A 20773-nucleotide genomic window follows, 5' to 3' on the forward strand; every position below is an offset into this window, starting at 1 on the left:
AAAAATGGATAAAACAAAGTAAATAATATTGCTTATATAATAAGATGTCATAGCCTGAATTTACATAGGCGAATGGCAATGGTGAGAACCACACAAGTAGACCTACATGGCAGGGAAATGGCAGATTTTGAGTCCATTAGTCATGTGATGTGTGATACGTTTTAGCCCTAAGTCTTTTTTGTCAAACAGAAGGAAAAACACGTATTGCAGCACAGAATAAAAATAAGAAACATGTTAAAAACACATTAAGACTTTAACGGTGAAGCTCTCTCTGTCTCTAATTTGGGGAATGAATGAATCATCCTGAATTAATCACACTTACGACAGTCTACCACCAGATGGCGCTCCTGAACCACACTTTTTTTTTCTTTTTTGTGCATTTTTAGAGCGCGATTTACGACAGTGTGGTACGTTTACGGTCTCTCATGATAATTGCTGTGATAGAGGTAAACAAACTCGGCGTGACTTTCTGCTTCGAAAAACAGCGAATATCAATACGCGAGGTAAGTGCAATGACGCTACTAAGGCACGGTCTTTACTATACCTATGTATGGGTCCTGTTTCAGCTGATATTACCTGCAAATACGCGTTTACTTTAGTTCCTGCTTATGTGACAGAGAGCACGACGACGAGATTTAATCCCCAGCTAACAGTTCACGACGCCACAAGCGACGTTATGTCAACGTATTACATTTGAGGAGTTTGTAAAGGACTGTGCATGCAAAGTTAACTACACGTACTGCCAAGATGAGGAATCAAAGTGGCTCGTCACCCGGGAAGGAAACTGGTTAAAGTTGTTTAAAGATGGTCCACAAACAGCCATAACAGTAATTGACGTTGCAATGTATCTGTAACTCATGGGAATATGGAAAATGCGACAGCTCCTTGAGTCAAGTTTGTAACTTCGCTAGCGATAAGCTAGTCTTTTACACATGAGACTGGGCAGCTTGTTAAACCTGTTTCGACACTTTTGTCTCGTCGAGGGCGTGCCCACATGTCTCTTTGGTTCTAGTTGGTCATAATCAAATAGGCCGTATCTTCATGCACATTCCTGCTCACTAGCCAGGCGTTTTTGATTGAACAACATGCATTCTTGCAGCCATATCTCATATTTGTTTTTACATGTTGGAGCAATATCTAAAGTGAGACAGAGATAAACAGGGGCGCACATAAACTCCTGAAAAGTAATGAAGGCTTGATAAGAGAAAAACAAAACAAAGTGTCATAATTTGGAATATTCCAGTGTATGACACTTTGGGCTATTTATTATATATTTTTTATTTTTAATAAATATATGGTATTTAAACAGGGGCGCACATAAACTCCTGAAAAGTAATGAAGGCTTGATAAGAGAAAAAAACAACAAAGTGTCATAATTTGGAATACTCCAATGTATGACACTTTGGGCTATTTATTATATATATTTTATTTTTAATAAATATATGGTATTTAAACGGGGGCGCACATAAACTCCTGAAAAGTAATGAAGGCTTGATAAGAGAAAACAAAAACAAAGTGTCATAATTTGGAATACTCCAATGTATGACACTTTGGCCTATTTATTATATATTTTTTATTTTTAATAAATATATGGTATTTAAACAGGGGCACACATAAACTCCTGAAACATATTGAAGGTTTTATTAAAAAAAAAAAATATACAACATTTATTTTGGGATATTTTAGATGTAAATGTCATGTTGGTCAATATTACTAATGAAAATGGTCATTAATAGTATTTTTTTATATATCATGTTAACACAGTTAACAGCTTCAAGCTTTGGAAACGCTTTGGTACATTTGTTTCTCTCTCATGGGCCTCACCAAATGTTGCCGACCCAAATGGCACCAATTTCATAGAATGACTCCGCACATAGGACAGCATCACATATAGAATATGTGGAAATAAACTAAACTAGATGTTCATTATGGCTGCACTGTTACACCAAATGTCAGTCTAGATACATTTTGCATCATTTTGTATACATATCCCCCAAATGTAGTGTGACATATTTGGTATCTTTCGAAACGCTGGGATCCCTGTTAGGATTTAAGGTCAAGTTTTGTTGGTTTGAACAATGATTGGCTCCACAACATGACTGTGTAAAGAAGAGTTAAGGTTAGAGGGGGATAAAAGTTAGAAAGTAGGCCTATGTAATATTAACATAAAATTTACATTTATGCTTATCTGCATCACATACTGTAAATTAAAACAACTAGTTGGTGAGAATAACACAATAGTTCTCATGTGGTGTTCTCTTTTGTATTTTCCATGTGTTCCTGCGGTCTTCTGTCACAATAGTGACAATGCTCCTCCAAAATCGAGCTGTGATTGCACTTGGTCTTCGCATGTGCTCCACTCATGTGATGAAAGGAGCTTTGCTGGAAACAGTGAGACCCAACTCAGGTAAATGCATGAAAGTTATTAGGTTTATATAATGTTGTGTGCTGCTCTACTAGCAAGTCATTATTAAGTGTTGTTTCTTAGCCAGTCAAGCCATCCCTCCTAACAGGCACAGTGCATAAGAAAATCATTCAGCAAAATGTTGAAATTAAATTTTTAATTAAAATTTTGCATAAGGTACAAACATATCTTAGCATCTAGAAATGATGTGAAAAATGAATCAAGTAATACCTATGAATTGATGAAAAACAAACAAAATCAAGAACTATTCAGATAATAATAAGTTGTCATTAAACAGACTAGATTTTATATGAATGAACCTGTGTCTAATTATTACTTATCTGTATATATGCATGCATACATGACCTCTTCCTCAAATGAACTGTCCCTGAACGTCCGCAGGAACCAAAAATCACTATAATATATGGCGTATATATTTTAATACTACCAAATATAATACTTACTGATGTATTGCAACATTCATAGTCCCTAGCATTAGTTGGGGATCTCTTAAAATTGCTACTTTTTATCAGGACAATTTGTTGGAAATGATCAGCTTTAAAACAACAATACTAGGTTGAAACCTAGTATATGACCGAACCGTGTATGGTCAGTGTGCTAAGCTATGGTCAAATTGTTACAGGGATAGTCAATGGTGTCTATAACATGAATTCCTTGATGTTAAATATTAATCTGTAATATTCTGTAGTGGTCCTAGGGTTGGATGATATGGTCAAAATATTCTATTCTGATAGAGATAATTTTATATCTCAATAACAATTACAATTCCATTGAAAGATGTTAGACAATCATATTGAATTTTCGCCCAGCCCTAAGTGGTCCCAGGGATATTTGGTTCTTAAAATGTACTGAAGTAACATATCATATGACATTCTATGTCATATGATATGAGTCCAATAATTTTCTTTGATTTGTTGTTCTGGATTACTCATCTTAATACTTTATAGAAATATCAAAGTAAACGATAGAACATATAGAAGCAAACAGCTGGTCACCTATACATTCACTCTGTTATTACACTGATGGAAATACATGTCAGATATCATATAATACTGGCTTAGACATCAGCTTGGGAGGTCACAAACGCAATCAATTTTCCCCAGTACTGCAAAAATGTATCCATCTGGAGTTTTGATGAAATTCATTCTCTCCATATTCTGTACCGTATTCACAATATCTATCCAATTAGCTATCGCTGGAGGAACCGCGTGCTTGCTTCGTGTAGTATCTTTAGCAGGTACTTGGAAGTGGAGGTACCTGTACAGAGCACATATTAAACCAGTTCACCTCCTTTTCCCATTTTAATCAAATCTCATTTGTTGAATGTTTCTTATTGAATTGAATACATGAGTACAATTTTGACACAAGTTTCCTCTTTCCATTGTTTTTGTTCATGTCTGCAAATATGTCAATCAGATTGGTATCGCTTTTCTCCACAGGCTTTATCTCAGCATTAAAATAAGTCCTGGTTTGTTAATACCTGAAGAAACCAGACCTTTCCAACCCCATATGTATCAGAGAGTTCCTGAAAAGTGTCAAGTACTCCCTCTGAAGAAATGGAATCTTAAGTGTTATTGTGTAATCAATGTTACCTTTTTAAACAGACCAGGGGCCGGTTTCACAAAGATAGACTTTGGCTTAGATATAACCGCTTGTCAGACTTTAGATAGATCTGAATAACACGTCTCTTAGTTTACAGTCAGCCAAATGTTGGTCATGTGGAAAACAGAGCAAGATCATTTTCCCCCATTGCTTTGTTGAGCTGCAGCATTTATTCATTCAGTACCAACCACATGTTCGCTACGCACACACTACACTACTCTTACTCCAAATGCATCAAACTGTATCAACACCATAGAAATTAAGAACTGAAACACCACCTTTTGAAGCACATGTACAGGAAAATGTATAGTTCTACAGAAAAAAACAGTAGCACCAAAAGTGTTTTTTTAGAGATATTTTAAATGAGGCTTTCCGGGTCAAGCTATGTGGGTAGAGTAGCAGCAACACTGTCGCCCCTATTCATTTTGAAAGAGCAACGGCCATTGGTGTAACTTAATCACTCATTCAGTGACAGACTTTTGAATTCATAGGGATGGCCTCTGCTTTGCTGCAGTCCAGCCAAAAGTATTGCTCACTCATACTGATATCTGCTTGTGACTTGTCTTCCATAATTTGATAGTAATACATCATTTATAGAATGGTTTTAAAAGACACTTCATTATATGTTGCTCTTCCTATTCTTTTCCTAGATATGTCTGAATTCCGCAAGGTCTTTTCCCAAGCCAAGCACATAGCAATCATCACAGGGGCAGGTGTGAGTGCAGAGAGTGGAGTACCAACCTTCAGGGGAGAAAATGAGAAGTGGAGGAAGTGGCAATCTCAGGTAATTTCTTCGAAAGCAAAACACACGCACACTTGTGTGTGGCTGTATTGTTTAATATTTTTTTTGTCTTTTTATTTAGGTCAAAGTTTTGTGTTTGGTCTAATTTCCAGCTGCGGTTCAGAGATGTTGCTGTGGAGTGGGTGTATTTAATGTTTACATAATACAGCTTCACAGCTCAGTGGATGTATCCCAGCAGCAACAGTCAGTAAAGAGAGAAATGGTGTTTGTTGCATAATCTGGATTCTTGTCGTGGGCTGCACCAAGATCTACCTCCAGGAAAGAATCCAGTCTTTCATATAAAATAAAATTATAATCTCCCTCCCTAATTGAGATGTTTATGCTGCCTTTCATTATCTGTCTAATTCTCGCCTTTGAATACCACAAATTTTGATTACCGCCTTCTTAGCGCTTGAGTTTTGACTTCAATCATGCCTCTGTCGGGGCTGCCGGTAGCACAGTGGTTAGAGCAGTCGCCCCATGTAAAGAGGCTGACGGTCCTCGAGGCAGCTACATGTCTCCCCCTCTCTCCCTCACCCCATTACCTGTCTGTCCTGTATAATAAAGCTTGGAAAACTGCCAAAAACATGCCTCTGTCAATGCATCCACAGGACCTGGCAACCCCAGAGGCCTTCTCTCGCACCCCATCTCGGGTATGGGAGTTCTACCACTATAGAAGGGAGCAGGCTTTGGACAAAAAGCCCAGTGCTGTCCATCTGGCTATAGCAGAGTGTGAGGCCCGTCTGAAGAAGCAGGGACGCTCCGTGGTTGTCATCACCCAGTGCATAGACGACCTCCACCGACAGGCGGGGTCCAAACATGTGCTGAAGGTTCATGGTGAGGGGGCATGGTTGGGCCAGAATTATACTAAATTAATGAAATATAACTCGGTAAATTATAACTGAAAACCTGAAGCTGCTCCATAATTAGTACTTGATAGAAACAATGACAGCACCATAGTATATCCTATGGTTTTACTGGGTTATAGAAACATTTTGTGATTCATGGTTATTGTTCTTGCAAACAAACATCCCATGAGCCCACAGAGTTAGTCACTTATTTAATGTTAGTACACCAACTCCAAGAAGTGTGTTGTACTGACGTCATTTCAAGTGTTGATTTTCTCATTTCAATCTTAATAATCTGGCTCTTCTGTTTTCACAGTTTTAGGGTGGATTGTGAAAAAAACAGGCCTAAAGTGTTCGACTTACTTCTCTGTGGTCAAATCTTGCTTTGATCAAATGTGTATGAGTCAGGAAAACAAAACTATCATTGCCAGTAAATTGTGCAGAGAGGGATGTGTTTTCTGTGACTCCGACGGGGCCTTAAATGCAAAACAGCTGTGTTTTTCATATGTAACTGCAGGCAGTCTGATGGAGACACGCTGTGTGAGTTGTGGACATGTGAGCGTGAACAAGCGAAGCCCCATATGTGCTGCCCTAAAGGACAAAGGGTAAATGGCAGCACCTCTGGAGTATACACACATACACTGATAAACATGCAGGATATGTAGCATGATCTCTTCAGTTTGGCCCCCATTTGGTTCAAGTGTCATCTAACCACCTGTGTTTGTTCTTTTAATGTGTAGTGCACCTGACCCAGATGTTGTTGATGCCCAGATCCCTGTGGATAAATTGCCAAGGTGGGATTACTGTCACTTCATATTAATAACACTGAGGTCAGATTAACTAAGACTTTTGTACTGATTTTCTGATGCATACTGCGTCTGGAGTTCCCCTTTGATAAACAGGTGCACAAGCCCGATAACACAGTTTGCCTGTCATCTTAGGTGCGTTCTGCATGGTGTCAGTGAAGTGTGTCTATTTATATACAGTATGCATTTGAGGGAGGATGTGTAAATACCAGGAGGAGATTTGAATTTGCTTAATGTTGTGTGTGCCAGATTTATGTGAACAACTCTCTGCCTAGAAAGGACAGGCGCAAGTATGTCAAAAGAAATTGTTGTGGTGAGGAAGAAAAAACTAAATGAACCTGTCTTGCACCGAAATCTCTTTGGAAGCAGACCGGTTATATAATAAAGGGACAAAATAGCTGAACATTCACCAAAAGCAATAGCATAACTATAACATAAACTTTATATTCAATTAGCCTTGCCGTTACCGTCCTTCCTGCGCTAAGCTCTCTCTCTGTGCCAGCTCTCTCTCACCACCTGTTGCAGTGGCTTGTATTTACTTATTTATTGTGTCTAGGCATATTACTTAATTTTTACTTATAATTTCATCGTATGACTATTGCATTAATAATATAGATACATAAAACAATAGATTCTTTTTCTCTGGTGGAGTTAAACTGGGTTAACTCCATCGCCTTTTTTTGAGTCGCCCACTGACTTTCTTTCACTCACAGAATGCACCTTGCGTTGGTGTAGCAATAAACTGCTGCCCTTGTAAATCAGTGTGAGAGAAAATTAAATGAAGAGTGCAGTGCTCAAGTTTTTTTCTGTACCTCTGGCCCCCAAGACTTAGTTTAATCATGCACTGAGGTAACCTGGGGTTTACACTCAATCCATGTTACTGATAGTGGAAACAGGGCTTCCACATGGGGGCAGTGGTTCTCTATGAAAATGTTCTTTTTTCTTAGACCCAAGTGTAGCAAGTGTTGCTAAATATGGCCAAAGAGATTCACACTGTTGACAAACTGAGTTTTAATTAAAGTGCACACACATACAAGTGACGTAGATTGTGCTGTTCAACCATAATGAACAATAGGAAAGTGATGCTTTAATTTGTCTCTCCGGTTACCTTATTTCTGACTCTTAATTTCTACGTCATAATTGATAGGACAAAAAAACAGCTGTTTCTTCATTCGTTATGGATTTTAACTGTATAGCTTGTTGCAAATCAACAAACAAATCAGTGAAACCATGCCAGTGTGGATGTTTATGTTATGGCCAATTATTCTGTAATAAATGCAGAATGAAACAATTAATCGTCTAAGGACTGTCTCGTGCTGCTGTATCAAGGTGTGGGGAAAGTGACTGCCACGGTCTACTGAGGCCCAACGTGGTGTTTTTTGGAGAAACTCTGGACTCTCACATCCTGACCAAGGTGGAAAAAGAGATGGAAACCTGTGATCTCTGTCTGGTGGTGAGTCATCCCCAATTTTACATGCATGCACGTCATATTCTCCTCTTGTGTAATATAAAGAAATATTTGTTCAGAATTGCTGAAGGCCTGCACCTAAAAAACAATGCTGTACATTCGAGTCATAGCTCCCTATTGTTACCTATAGGTGGGCACGTCTTCAATCGTTTACCCAGCAGCCATGTTTGGCCCCCAGATTGCATCCAGGGGCGTCCCAGTGGCAGAATTTAACACAACAACAACACCAAAGTCGGAGTACTTTACGTAAGTCAGTCGAAAAATTGAGTGTTGAAAAAAAAGATGTACCACCTATCTGGTTCTATAATGAATTAAGTGAGCATGAAAATATATGAAATAAAAGTTATACCAAACCAGTGGGTATGGTGATGTTTAGTGCCATCCACTGGCAGCATAAGCAACATCCAGGCCACTTTCCAGTATTTGTAACCTTGAATCAATGAGTGACCTTCCACCAACCTAAAATCCTGACCTTCATTGTCTTTTCTGTGTGTGTGATATGGCTCAGGTACCACTTCCAGGGTCCATGTGGAACTACACTGCCTCCAGCTTTGGCACAACATGAGTCAGAGGTCATTTAAGGGCCACATGAATTACTTCACAAACAGCAACAAGTGGCTTCTTCTACAGACTAATGCAATCCAAGGCTTGAGGGCGGCGTTTCATAGAATGTTTTTTATGAATGTTAAATGTTTGCCTTAAAATAAGTCAGCTGTTGATGCTTTGTAGAGGGCAAGTAAAGTTTAGAAGCTTTTTAAGCCTTTAAGTTGGATCTCTTAATACTTGAATATACCGTATAAGTCAATGAACTGGAAACAGGATATTGTACATTTAACATTTGCTGCTTTAACTTAGGCAGGAGCTACGCAGCTTGGTCTAAAAAAGGGAATGCACTATGTATGTAGTTTCTTTGCATAGGATAATATCTCCTCAGATATCAGAGGGTATTGTTATTCTTCATATATCTTGCGTATTGCTGGCGATGCTGGTGGGGGATTGTAATATTTGGCTGTAGAATAGAACATATTACTCACGGTGCTGATGGAGAATATTCCTCTTTTATCTTTCCACGGAATGAACAGATATACAGAGCTTGACATAATCTTGTGCCTTTCAAAACTGTTTACACAACCTTGACCAAACCCACAAATCGCTTTAAACCTCAAGTGCAAATCAACCAATGTTACAGAGATTGTCAAGTGTACAGAGTTTGCTTTTGACCAAGGACAGAGAGGGCGCAGAGAAGTGTTGCCTCTTTAATCCTAGCGTGATTCAGCTTTGTTTCTCTCTCATGCTGTCTGAATGTGTTTATAATGACATCGGTATAGTAACATGTCATGGGTTATTCATATAACATTTTTACACATTTTAATACACATTTTCTGCAAAAACATGCATTTAACATTTTCTAAAACTGAAAGAAATCATATATTTGATAACATGATTATCTGTTTTTTTTTGTTATAACTTTTTTTGCTCATGAAAACCGGGCACGATTTCTTATAATGGAAACTGCCAATGCAATTATACAGATTATTATTAAAACACTAAAAGTGCAATTGTTGTTTTTTGTTTCTTTTTATCTGCATTTCTTGAGACAGAGTGGAGTGGAGTGTACTGTACTATACTGCGTGTGCCCAAAATGAACAGTAGATGCCAGCATGTAGCTTTCTATCTCAACCCTGGTTCACACAGTGACACATAGCTCTGCTCTGAAAGGGGGACAAAAAACATTGTACTCGCTTAGATTCTTCTCTTAGTATGCATGAGTGAGAGGAAACACAGACTTAAGTACCCCGAGGCCATCAGTGAACTCAGACGAGGAAACATTTTCAGCCTCAATCATAATGCTGCTGAGAATTAAAACAGTTTGAAGTGGAAAGCAGTTCATGAAACAAGATAGCATCTGTTGACCCAGCTGATCTCTTCCAGGGATCTAGATACATATTAGGTTTTTCATGTGTTTTGTTTAAATTTGATATTTTGCATGATTGCTTGGGTACAATAAACAGCGTTTTCTTTTGGTTTTGTTATTTTATACCACGGCCTATTGCAGCGTTTCCCAGTGTGTTTCTTTGTCTTATGACAGTTAAAGTAATGTCATCTTGTGGTCACTGGTCACCATGATGAGTTCAACTAAAGCGTCATCTTTATACCTTTGTTTTATTCGAAAACAGTTCTTAAGAACCAATCCAACGATTCACAAGGAAAAAGGCAAAGATCACAGGAGAGGTTGGAAAAATATATATGTTGTTTTTTTTATACATATATCATCTCATGACCCCTCAGATTTATCTGGCAACTCCATGTGTGGGTTTGAAAACATTGTGGCCTAGTGTATCCTATAGAGCTAAAAAAAAATCTAACTCCTAAAAGTGTTAACACGGTTAAGTCCAGTGGAGAGGATTATGAATCCTTCAAAATAGCCGTGGTTAGTTGTGTTCATTAGACAGAGTTATCATAATGTAATGATAGTCGTATAGGAATTATCTCAAGAGAGTGAGCGAGAGTATATGTGAGAGGTAGGGAGAATAGCACAGGCACACACGTCATCTATCTTCAGTATCTCAGGAGTCTCTCAGGGTTAGCTCATTTAATGCCCACTATAGTTCAGCACTCTCATTATGACATTTTAGTCCACACAGCATTGCAGCACCCCAAACACGCCACATTGGTGAAACAGCACGTGTAGCACTATATCCTCTTTTATTCCATCACCAGGGTGTGGCACCTCAACACAACTTGCTTTCTTTGTTCAACAATTAGCATCCAAATCAAATCCTTCCATCTGTCCAAGTAGGTTATCTCCATCTGTTAATGTATATCATCATCATCATTATTGCCATGATTAGATTTCCTCATTTCCTCTTCTTGCTGCTTCCCCTTAAGGAAGAGGTAAGGCCAAGTCCCGTTTGTCACCAGGAGAAAAAGTACACAGAGGGACTCTTAAGAGAAATCTCAGCTGTCTGATACAGCAATTTCAGGAAGTGATGTGAACAAGACTGCCAGAGGGCTGTCAACTCCGCTCACAAGTCCTGCAGCTCATTCATGAATGCAGCGGGGAGGGATGAAATATAAGTGGAAAGGTTCTTGTCTGACCCCAAAGCCTTCGGGGTTAATAGACTCATCATCATTGGTGGCAGCTCTACAAATATCCCTCTGTCTTGGAATGAGGTACTAGATTGACCAGCAGATCTTATCTCCGCGTGTCTAGGCATATATTGGTTTTAATATAAGTGTTGTGTGTTTGATTGTGACTTTTTTTTTTGTTTGAGTCTGTGTTTGGAAAAAGCTGGGAGGGGTGTTTGATGGCCAGTTGTGTGTGTGTTTGTGTGCGCGCTGTATGAGCCCTGGCCAATGTGATTTTTTTTTTCTCTAAATGCAGACCGGCAGAAGTGTCAGACCAAACGAGGTCAGGCTCTGTGATAAACCATGAACATTACACAGATACACATACAGTAGCTTTACGCTTACACAGAGCCTGTCGATGTCCATTATGCATGGCATGGCTCAATCTGCTATTTCAGGAGTACAGCATTTGTGTTTCAAAACTTTGTTCAAATATATCATAGCCCATCAACTATTTGAAAATGTGTGAAACTAAGGACTGAAGTGAGACTAAAAAAAAAAATACACACATTTTTAAAGGATAAATAACACAATCTGTAAAGCTACAGACATGCATTACAGATTTTTAGAACATAGCTGTCCATCATCACATCCCATATTACATATATTTTTGATTTTTGTATGTTTTCATTTGATACAGTAATTTTTTAATTGTATACGATAAATTGGAGGCTATTGAGTAACCTATTAGTTGATTTAAATCATACCTTAGAAATCCTTGTCAGTATGTAGATACAGTAATGGCTCGTGTAGAGTTCCACAGGTATCAATCTTGGGACCCTTATTCTTCCTAATATCCAAATGATATGCAATTGGCACTTGATTCTTAGCTTTTCAACGATTCAGATTTGTTAGGGACATCAAAAGGTATCTTTGACATGGAAAACACACTTCAAAATGTCATTATGTCCTGTCGTGGAGTACATGACTAGTGGACAAAAGGCTGTTGTTACATTCAGGTACAGTCAGGTAGACCCAAATGAGTACAATTTTGTTTTCCTCAAATAAAACATTTTCTCAAACCAGATTTCATAATGTTACCTGCATTGTGTAATGCATGTAACACTTGTCAAAAATGCTTTAACAAAAAAAAACACCTTCCTTAATTGTTGTTGTGTATAGCTACACAGCTTGAGATCAGAACATAGCTTGAGACAATAAAGAAGCGACTATGCATATAAAAGCCATTACCATGGTCTTTCTAAACAACAACAGGCCCACTAACAGATTGTACAAAATTTAACTTATACCTAATAACCCATTTTATCATCATTGGTGGTGGTTAGTCATGGCTAGCGAGGTTCAGTATAGTAGCAAGTCTCGTATAAATGCTTAAATGGCCAGGCACGGACTGTTAACAGTCATACTAGAGCATAGGCATAATAGGTACAGTACAATACTGGGCAAAGTCAGGATTCAGGAATCTACTGCAGATTTTAGAAAAAAACTTTTATTAAGGAAATGAAAAGTGGAGAGATGATTCAAGACTTCTGAGGCATGCTGTCTCTGTGTCTGAGAGATGGATGAATATGCTCAGTATATTAGTAAAATGAACTATTTGCACACTGTAATGAGTATCTCGTTTCCTGTTCTTTTGTATGTGTTTGTGAATATTACAGTATATAAAAAGTTGTTTATAACAGAATATAACCAAACCATAATTATATGTTAAAGAGGTGCTTCAATCCATTAACACGCTACCAAAATAGATTGCATTTTAAAGTAATAAGCCTATAGTATTTAATTTGTGTGTTTTCGAGGAAAACAACGACTGAAGCTTAGGTATTTTCTATTTATAGCAACTGTCAATTCACAACCCTGCAGTGAAGACTGGGGCTTACGCACACGCAAGCACACACACATACACACACACACACACACACACACTGCAACATGTACTAATCTCCTCATGGTCTCCACTTTCTAACCTTTCCCTGAACTCTTTGTGTTCAGCAGATGTGATACCAAAGGTTCACAGCTAATCGCTCTGTTGCCATGAGAACCATCCTTACTTGAACCTAGCGATGGCACTAATCACCCTCCTCACGCCCCTCTTTGGAAGACCCACCTGTACCCACCTTATAGTGCATTTTGTGTTGCTTTATTTTTGGTTTTACAGATAATGAAAGCTTGAAATACCCACAATGAAATGAACAATAAACGAGATGTGAGAAAAAAAGGTTTCATATACTGGCTGGGGTAAACCTAAATATCCCTAAATGATGCTGATGCTGGTGCTTCTATATGTAGCCTGATTAGGAACGAGCTGTTGTTTGAGAAAGGCCAAGATAGGGGCTCAGGTGCAAGTTAATCTGCTCTAACCCTGCACTAATTAGGATCAAGGCCAGTCGCCACTTTCTCCTGGTTATTGATCACCGGAGAAGTATTTGGTTCCTATGAGAACAGCGGTACAGGGCACACATAAGAAGAAGCTCTCCCTTCCCCTGCATGTAGAATCTTGTTTGTGTCTTTGAAATTCAATATCCAGTTCCTATTCAACACCAGGCCTTTCCAAGTGTTGTTGAGTCTCATCTGTTACATCTCCAATCAGCCTCTGTTTTTGCTTGTTTTTTTTTTGTTTTCTTTAGCTCAGTAACTGACCTCATCTGATCCTCTCAGTATGCATTGTACAGACGGCTGTTAACCAGCAGGACAGACATTCTGCCACCACCTCTCTCTTATATTCTCTCTTTCTCATTTCACTTGACTTTTACTCGAGATAGGCTTTGCCAAGACATACACTATCCAAAGCCATTTCCACTCACCAAGAAAATTGCTGCGATCTGGGAGTCTGGAGTCAACGTCACTATTAAAGTCGGGAACAGGGGCAATCAGATCATAGAGGTTTTAAACAATCCCCCCCAAGTTGGTCAAAACTATTTAGAAGAGAAAGAAAAGATGGACGGTAAAAATTTAAAGAAGGAATATTACCAACATTAAGGTAGTGCTCACTTTCTGTTCAAGTGTTAGCTGTCTGATCTGATCGTCTAACTGCTTGTGTTGGACTTTTGTAGCCATGCCCCCATGCTTCCAGATCCCAGCAATTACTTTGGTGAGTGCAATGTTATCAGAAGGAGAGAAGTGATGGCCTCTCTCTCTCTCTCTCTCTCTCTCTCTCTCTCTCTCTCTCTCTCTCTCTCTCTCTCTCTCTCTCTCTCTCTTTCTCTCTCTCTCTCTCTCTCTCTCTCTCTCTCTCTCTCTTCCTTTCTGTTTCTCTCACTGCACAGTGAAGCACTCAAATTCACTGGGGCATGTGATACTTTGGAAGACAGCCTTTGTGGGAGGAGACAAGGCACATGGACTGGACGCAATCACACACACAAACACACACACACACACACACACACACACACACACACACACACATACACACACACACACACACACACACACACACACACACACACACACACACACAGATACTCACACATTGCCTCTCCCAGATTACTTGAACTATCAGAAGCTTTAAGAGGATTTTACAATGGGCAAGGTACTTGTATCTCATGCACCTGATGGCTATTGATCCATCCTAAGCTTCCACACAGACACATGCGAAACAGCCACAGTTGCTACTTGTCGTTATTATAAACAAGCTTCTGACCTTGCTTCTTCATTGTTGGGTGTTTAGTGTTGTCGGAGGTTCTACTCTGCAGTTGCCTGCTCCTTTGAATACAGGTAGTGCAACACTTTGAAATAGCATGGCCCTGATCTGTCTGTATCACAAGGATTGAGTTGTTAGATAGTATCTACAATGTATAAAAGAGGAGAAAACACAATAAGAAAAAATGAAATGCTAAATCACTCATCTTTCATTAAACAATCCAATTTCGGTCATAGTCTGCAGCAATGTGTCCATAAACAGCATATTCTAGGTGTTGGGCTCATTAAAAATGGTGATCAGAGCGGAAGATCAGAAGGGTGGTGTTGTCAGTAATGGAGTAAACGATGAGCGAGTCCCCCAGATGTGTAGGTTGATAAGCAAAAGGTTGCAATCAGCAAGCTGTCATGTGAGAAAGCAGGACCATACCATGTATGCTATTTAAGGGAAAGAATGTGCTACACCAGGATTACATTTGACGGTAATACTTTACTCTGAGTGAATGATTATCAACCTTTTTTTCCCATTACACCTCTATAAAGGGAGATGTTGTTTCACAATGGTCAACTTTGACTCCAAATATTGACTTTTACAGAGGTTACTAGAAATATTTAGTTGTATTTCACACAGGATTCGCCTCATTAGATTGTAAAAATATTTAGGAAGGAAAAGTCATCTAAAATCAGAAGCCGGTTAATGTAATTTATTTGTTAAACCATATTTTTGCACATTTCGAAAATCATTCTTTGACCCTGCAATTCATTTCTAAGTCCACTGGGTGGGGATGAGTGTGCACTGATTACAAAATAAAGATTAATTTAGGAAATGATACTGATCCCCTGCACAAGGGTGTAAAAATGTGGTTTGGATGATTGAATTAGATTAGATGATGGGCTGGTAGCCATCAGTGTATGAATGTTTGTGTGAATGTGACAGGGAGTGTAAAAGTGCCTTGAATGGTCAGAAGACAAGAAAGGCATTATATAAGTACAAGTCCATTTACCATTTACCATGTTGTTTATTTCGACAGAGGACACAGTAAAAAAGCGATAACTGGCTGTTAAAGCTATGTGTTATCATCTTTCTACCATGTGCAACGCATGAGACAAATCCTCTCAACAAAGATTTTTTGTAGCAATACCTGCGTGACAAACAGCTGAACTGTGTTAGATCCAGATTTTGTTGCGTGAGGTTATTAAAATACAATCCAAACAAACCTGTTCAATGACCTTGTTGATACTGAGGTGACAAGTGCAATAACAGATAGTGTTTGAATTATGGATTCTGGGGTAACGCTACATTTATCTGTTGTGACATGTTTTCTGTACAGTGGACAAATCATTCCCTGTGCTGAATGAAGGATAAGCTTGTGGATTTTTTCCCCCAAGTCCAGTTTTGATTTGGTAATTATGTGTGCATTATGTTTTCAGCCCTGACAAATGGAGTTCTGCAGGTTCCTGCTCAAGGCTGAATTTAGACTCATTTCTTTTAAGTTTATGTGAAAAATAGCTGACTCTTGGCCATATATGATTTATACTTACTCTACTTACTCTACGGTATTTCAGGTAAAGGCAAAAGAAATAGATTCATCACCATATTATGAACATAAAATCTTGTGCATATAAAGCTCATTTTTTCACAGGGTTCTTTATCATTTGTATTTTTCCTATACATCTGAGATATAGTCAGTTCTCTGAGGAAACCAGGAGCAGCGCACCTGACTGACAATCGTGAAAAGAGGTGTTCTGTTTCTTAGCACATTTTAATTAAGGCTGACATTAGCTAATTCACAACATGCATTGATGGTCTCTCTTGGGTCTTGCTTGGCTGTTTCATTTGCTGGTGTTGAGCCAATGTGTCTGTGATTATAAGACCAGCAATGTCTCAACCACAATCTGGACACTGGTGGGACTCGCCGGCTGCTGGGCTATCATTACAGATGATCACTTGATGACAAAGTGTTAAGCAGTATTAAGATGGAGGCAGCAGCTCTGAACATTCTTTTCTGCTTTTTTTCCCTTCATTCATCTGCTTTTTATCCTATTGTCCCTCTCCTGGACCAAACCAATTGTGTGTGTGTGTGTGTGTGTGTGTGTGTGTGTGTGTGTGTGTGTGTGTGTGTGTGTGTGTGTGTGTGTGTGTGTGTGTGTGTGTGTGTGTGTGTGTGTGTGTGTGTGTGTGTGTGTGTGTGTGTGTGTGTGTGTGTGTGTGTGTGTTTGTGTGTGTGTGTGTGTGAGAGAGAGAGAGAGAGGGGGGGGGGGAGCTAATCAGATACAAAAACATCCTGCTGGTTGGAGAGTTGAAGGCTGTGTAAATCTTGCAAAAGGGGGAAAAGGGTGACATTTCTCCTTGCTCAATGACAAGAGATGCCGCATTTGAGACATGACCCAAGGCCCAGCATGAAGCAAATTTGATAGCAAGCATTTGCTAAGATCTTGTATGTGCTATGGGGCGGCTTTTGGAAAGAAGCTATACAACTGACATGTGGCAGAGAAGGTTTTAATTGCTCCAGAGAGCTCAAGCTGTTGAGTCATCAAGCTGTTCTTCAAATAAAGATTTTGCAATGTAAATATGTCAGATACATATTCATCTGTTTAACACAATTTCAGATGCTCAGCTGTATCATGTATTTCCAGCTGAGAGTTATTTGTGTGTAATAAAGAGCGAGCGAGAGAAATAAAAAAACGAAACTGAGGAATCGAAGATGATTTTTAGTAGAGAGGTTCACAGCAGGGAGCAGGTTGCTGTCTCCTTGTCCGACGCCCTTGGTGTGCAGCTTTGTGGTATGAACTCCCATGAGACCTCTCTTTGTTCTCAGAAGATGAGGGCTAGCAGAGTGCAACTGTGTACTTACACCTGAAGCCATCAACAGCGCAGGGAATAACACTTTTAGACCGTACAATGCTTCTGCTCTCATCCCCAGAGTCTCTGGCCACAAACAGGCCAAGGGGTCCTCCTGGAAATACTCCACGCCTCCACACACAAATGCAAAGAAAACCACCTGTCAAATCAACTGCAGTAAAAAAAAAAACAACACACACAAACCTGAATGTGCAGATACACAAATGGCATTTTAAATGTCAGATGTTCATCTTGTTTGAATGCACAGTTTGACATTTGCATCAAAGGAATGTGAGATCTTCTCTAAAATAAAAAAAAACGCAGCGCTCATTATTGAGATTAATTAGGGAGATGCTACACAACCAATATTGAAATATTGATCACGATGATGACAGAAAATCAATTCTGGATTCATTACACCCTGGTCGACAGACTACAAATGACGACAGTGTTTCATTCAATTAGCATATCACGTCCAACATGTTACAGTATCCCTGCCTGTCACTGAAAACTACAGTATCAGTGTTTGTGTGCCGGCTAATAAAGTCCAGTGAAAACTGGCAAAAACCTTGTAGATAAGACATAATCATAATATCAGTCTAAAAGCAATATGTTCTACATCCTGTGTCCCTTATCTGTCTCTCAGAGGAGCAGGGATAGATAACATAGACGAGGGAGACTGGCAGGCAGACAAGGGGAAGGTAAGGGCCACTGCTGTGGACACAATATCCTGACAAATCAGTTAGTGTGATGGCAAGTATGTTGAAAGTTTGATTGGCTCATCTATAGATAGATGAATTCTTTCTTGAGTCAATGTTTGGTTTATAAAATTACATAAAATGGTGGGAAAAAAAACACAATTTCCTAACTGATATCTTAAATTTCCAAAGCCTGATAGTATTACAAAAATATCTAACAGAGAAGGGCAGTGAATCCTCACATTTAAGAAGCTGGTACTAGAGAATATTTGACTTTTTCCCGGATAATGCAGATACATTTTCTGTCAATCCGTCAATCTCCTAATCGACTGAGCTTTAATGCAGCATCGTCTGAAGATGTGTTGGAATTTCTAATTCTTCTCATAAAACACTAGCTTAGATGCTTCACTAGAGACAATACTGACCTTATAGAGCACTGCTTCTTTTTTGTTCCTGAATTTGGTCGACTGCCCAATACTTTTCTGTTTCTATTTTCACTTAGCCCCGTTCTCTCTCTGTGTTTACCTGTCAAACTGTATGCACTCATTTAATAGCTCACTGAGACCAGTTAAAGCTAGGATGCTAACCACTGAGAGCTGGGGGGAGGGGAACAGAAGGCATGTGAGTGTCCTGGTAGCATGTTGGAGTGCTGGACTTTGGCATGGGCCATCCATCTGTCTCTTTCTTACACCCTTCCTGGCACTGACGGGTCATGGCGACGGCAGCCTGTGACGGATGACTAATCTTCCCTGGTAATGAATGAGACACCACCCCCTGGATGCCAAAAGAGTGCTGATGGTGAGGGGGACTGCCTCACTGGCAACACAGAAATCATATGATGAATGGCATGCAAGTATGTTATCCCTGTGCCAACCAAACACAGTAGCTGCCAGATTTAGTGAGACATTCCAATGAGAATTTCATGAATCATGGTCTGAAAAACACTGGTATAGTATTCATTCTGCATTATTCTCTCCTCATCATGTTTGTGAGGGAAGAAGACAGGAAAGGGAAGAGCATAAATGAATCAAAAAATAATAATAATTAGATTACAGGTTTTAATGATGGAAACGTGTAGGTGGAAAAGAAAAGTACGTTGCCATTATGGATATTATGGATGATGTATGCACTGTTCTGTCACATTAAGGGAGCTCTGCAGCCCCACCAGTCAAATCGTCTTGACTGTGTGTTGAGTAGCTGAGACCTGTCTTATCCTCACCTCATATGCGCAGGCGTGATCCTATCTGAGCCTTGCAAAAAAAAAAAAAGAAAAAAAAAGCTTACCATCTAAACTAGACGTCGTGTGCGCTGCTCTTCATGTGGCGCTCAAACAAATGCTTTAAAAAAAAGAAAATTATAGGTATATTTTGCGGATCGCGCGCACATACAGCCGGGACATGAATGTTTTTCTGGTGACTGATCTCTCCGAACAACACACTTCAACCTGTGGATAGTGTGGAGCGCGTCTCCCCGGTCAGTCTCTCTGGCTAACTGAGACACTCTACCCCCAGCCTGCTGTGCGCGTCTTTTTACCGTTTGCCTCCGGGTCTGTGTCGGCGTGGGATCCGCTGTTCCGTTCGACCTAAGCTGTGAGCAGGTATTCAGTTTATGAATGGCACTGACATGGAGGAAATACCGTTTCAGAAAGTCAAAACCAGGCGGAAGAGAAGTCACTGTCCAACGGGCGTCCCTTTGAACACCATCGCGTGTGAGGACGAGTTCGACTGCAAGGAGCTCGAGTCCCTCTTCCAGAACTACAACCTGAAGCTGGAGCAAACGTCCACTCTCAAAGCACTGGCCGTCCTCATCTTCATGTCCTCGACACTAGCCGTGGTGGAGTTGCTGTCCGGCCCCAGCCTCACCATCTCCAAGGGGTCCTATCCGGTCCACTGTGTCATCTTCGTCTCCCTGTTCATCGTAACTAATGTCAAGTACCTGCAAGTGACTCAGCTCCAACAGATTGTTAACCTGACACTGCTCTTCGGCTTCACTTTTTCTTTCCTCTGCTGTCCCTTCTCGCTGGGCGCGATGGGGATGGAGCCCCCGACGTCCCCGGAGCAAGGCGTGTGGCAGCTCATCTTGGTCACCTTCGTCGCCTATGCACTCCTACCTGTGCGGACGCTCTTGGCTGTTGTGCTTGGAATAATGGTCTCCATCTCGCATTTGATTGTGACTGCCACTTCTGTCACAGCGAAAACACAGAAACTATGGAGAACGGTATGTATGTTCTACCGGTTAATTAAGGTGCCTTTTGCTGTATATTGTATTATTATTATTATTATTATGTAAATATTATTTTTCGTTACCATTAATAGGACTATAATAGCCATCATTGTTGAATACATATCCATTCTATCTAAGTATAATATGTACTGTATATACCTTATGCTAAGTATAATGTAGGCCCATGAAACACACCATTTAGGCTTAAGTTCAGCACCAAGGATAGCTCCTTGTACTTACTTGATGGACTTTGATCAGGCTTTGATCAAATTTGTGTAAGTGTAATACTTGGCTACAAAAGCAAATTAATTTCAACTCAGCCACAGGATCAAGGAAAATTATGAGCCATGACAA

The 20773-nt window shown here is 39.7% G+C and overlaps 2 protein-coding genes across 2 annotated transcripts in view; both read left to right on the plus strand.

The window, feature by feature from the left end:
* Window positions 1-416: 416 nt before the first annotated feature.
* LOC310957950 (NAD-dependent protein deacylase sirtuin-5, mitochondrial-like) lies at window positions 417-9489 on the plus strand. Its single transcript, XM_083928715.1, has 9 exons — window positions 417-503; window positions 2303-2407; window positions 4678-4811; window positions 5420-5645; window positions 6174-6261; window positions 6397-6450; window positions 7792-7915; window positions 8061-8176; window positions 8439-9489. Exons 2-9 carry the CDS (start codon window positions 2308-2310, stop codon window positions 8509-8511), a joined length of 915 nt encoding a protein of 304 aa, XP_083784841.1. The 5' UTR covers window positions 417-503; window positions 2303-2307; the 3' UTR covers window positions 8512-9489.
* Window positions 9490-19804: 10315 nt separating this feature from the next.
* Window positions 19805-20773, plus strand: part of LOC310957986 (adenylate cyclase type 1-like) — a gene marked incomplete at both ends in the record, with an annotated part of 34747 nt that continues 33778 nt past the window's right edge. The window contains one exon of the mRNA XM_083928757.1: window positions 19805-20413. Coding sequence (XP_083784883.1) covers window positions 19805-20413 — 609 coding nt within the window. The remainder of the gene's footprint in view (window positions 20414-20773) is intronic.

The sequence above is a fragment of the Echiichthys vipera genome, assembly GCF_963691815.1.
Source record: "Echiichthys vipera genome assembly, chromosome: 15".
NCBI lineage: Eukaryota > Metazoa > Chordata > Actinopteri > Perciformes > Trachinidae > Echiichthys > Echiichthys vipera.

Coding starts and splice junctions, on each gene's coding strand:
- LOC310957950 (XM_083928715.1), top strand. CDS start 2,308: ATGCTCCTCCAAAATCGAGCTGTGATTGCACTTGGTCTTCGCATGTGC. Junction 5,646..6,173: donor ACATGTGCTGAAGGTTCATG/GTGAGGGGGCAT, acceptor ATGTAACTGCAG/GCAGTCTGATGGAGACACGC. Junction 8,177..8,438: donor CCAAAGTCGGAGTACTTTAC/GTAAGTCAGTCG, acceptor GATATGGCTCAG/GTACCACTTCCAGGGTCCAT.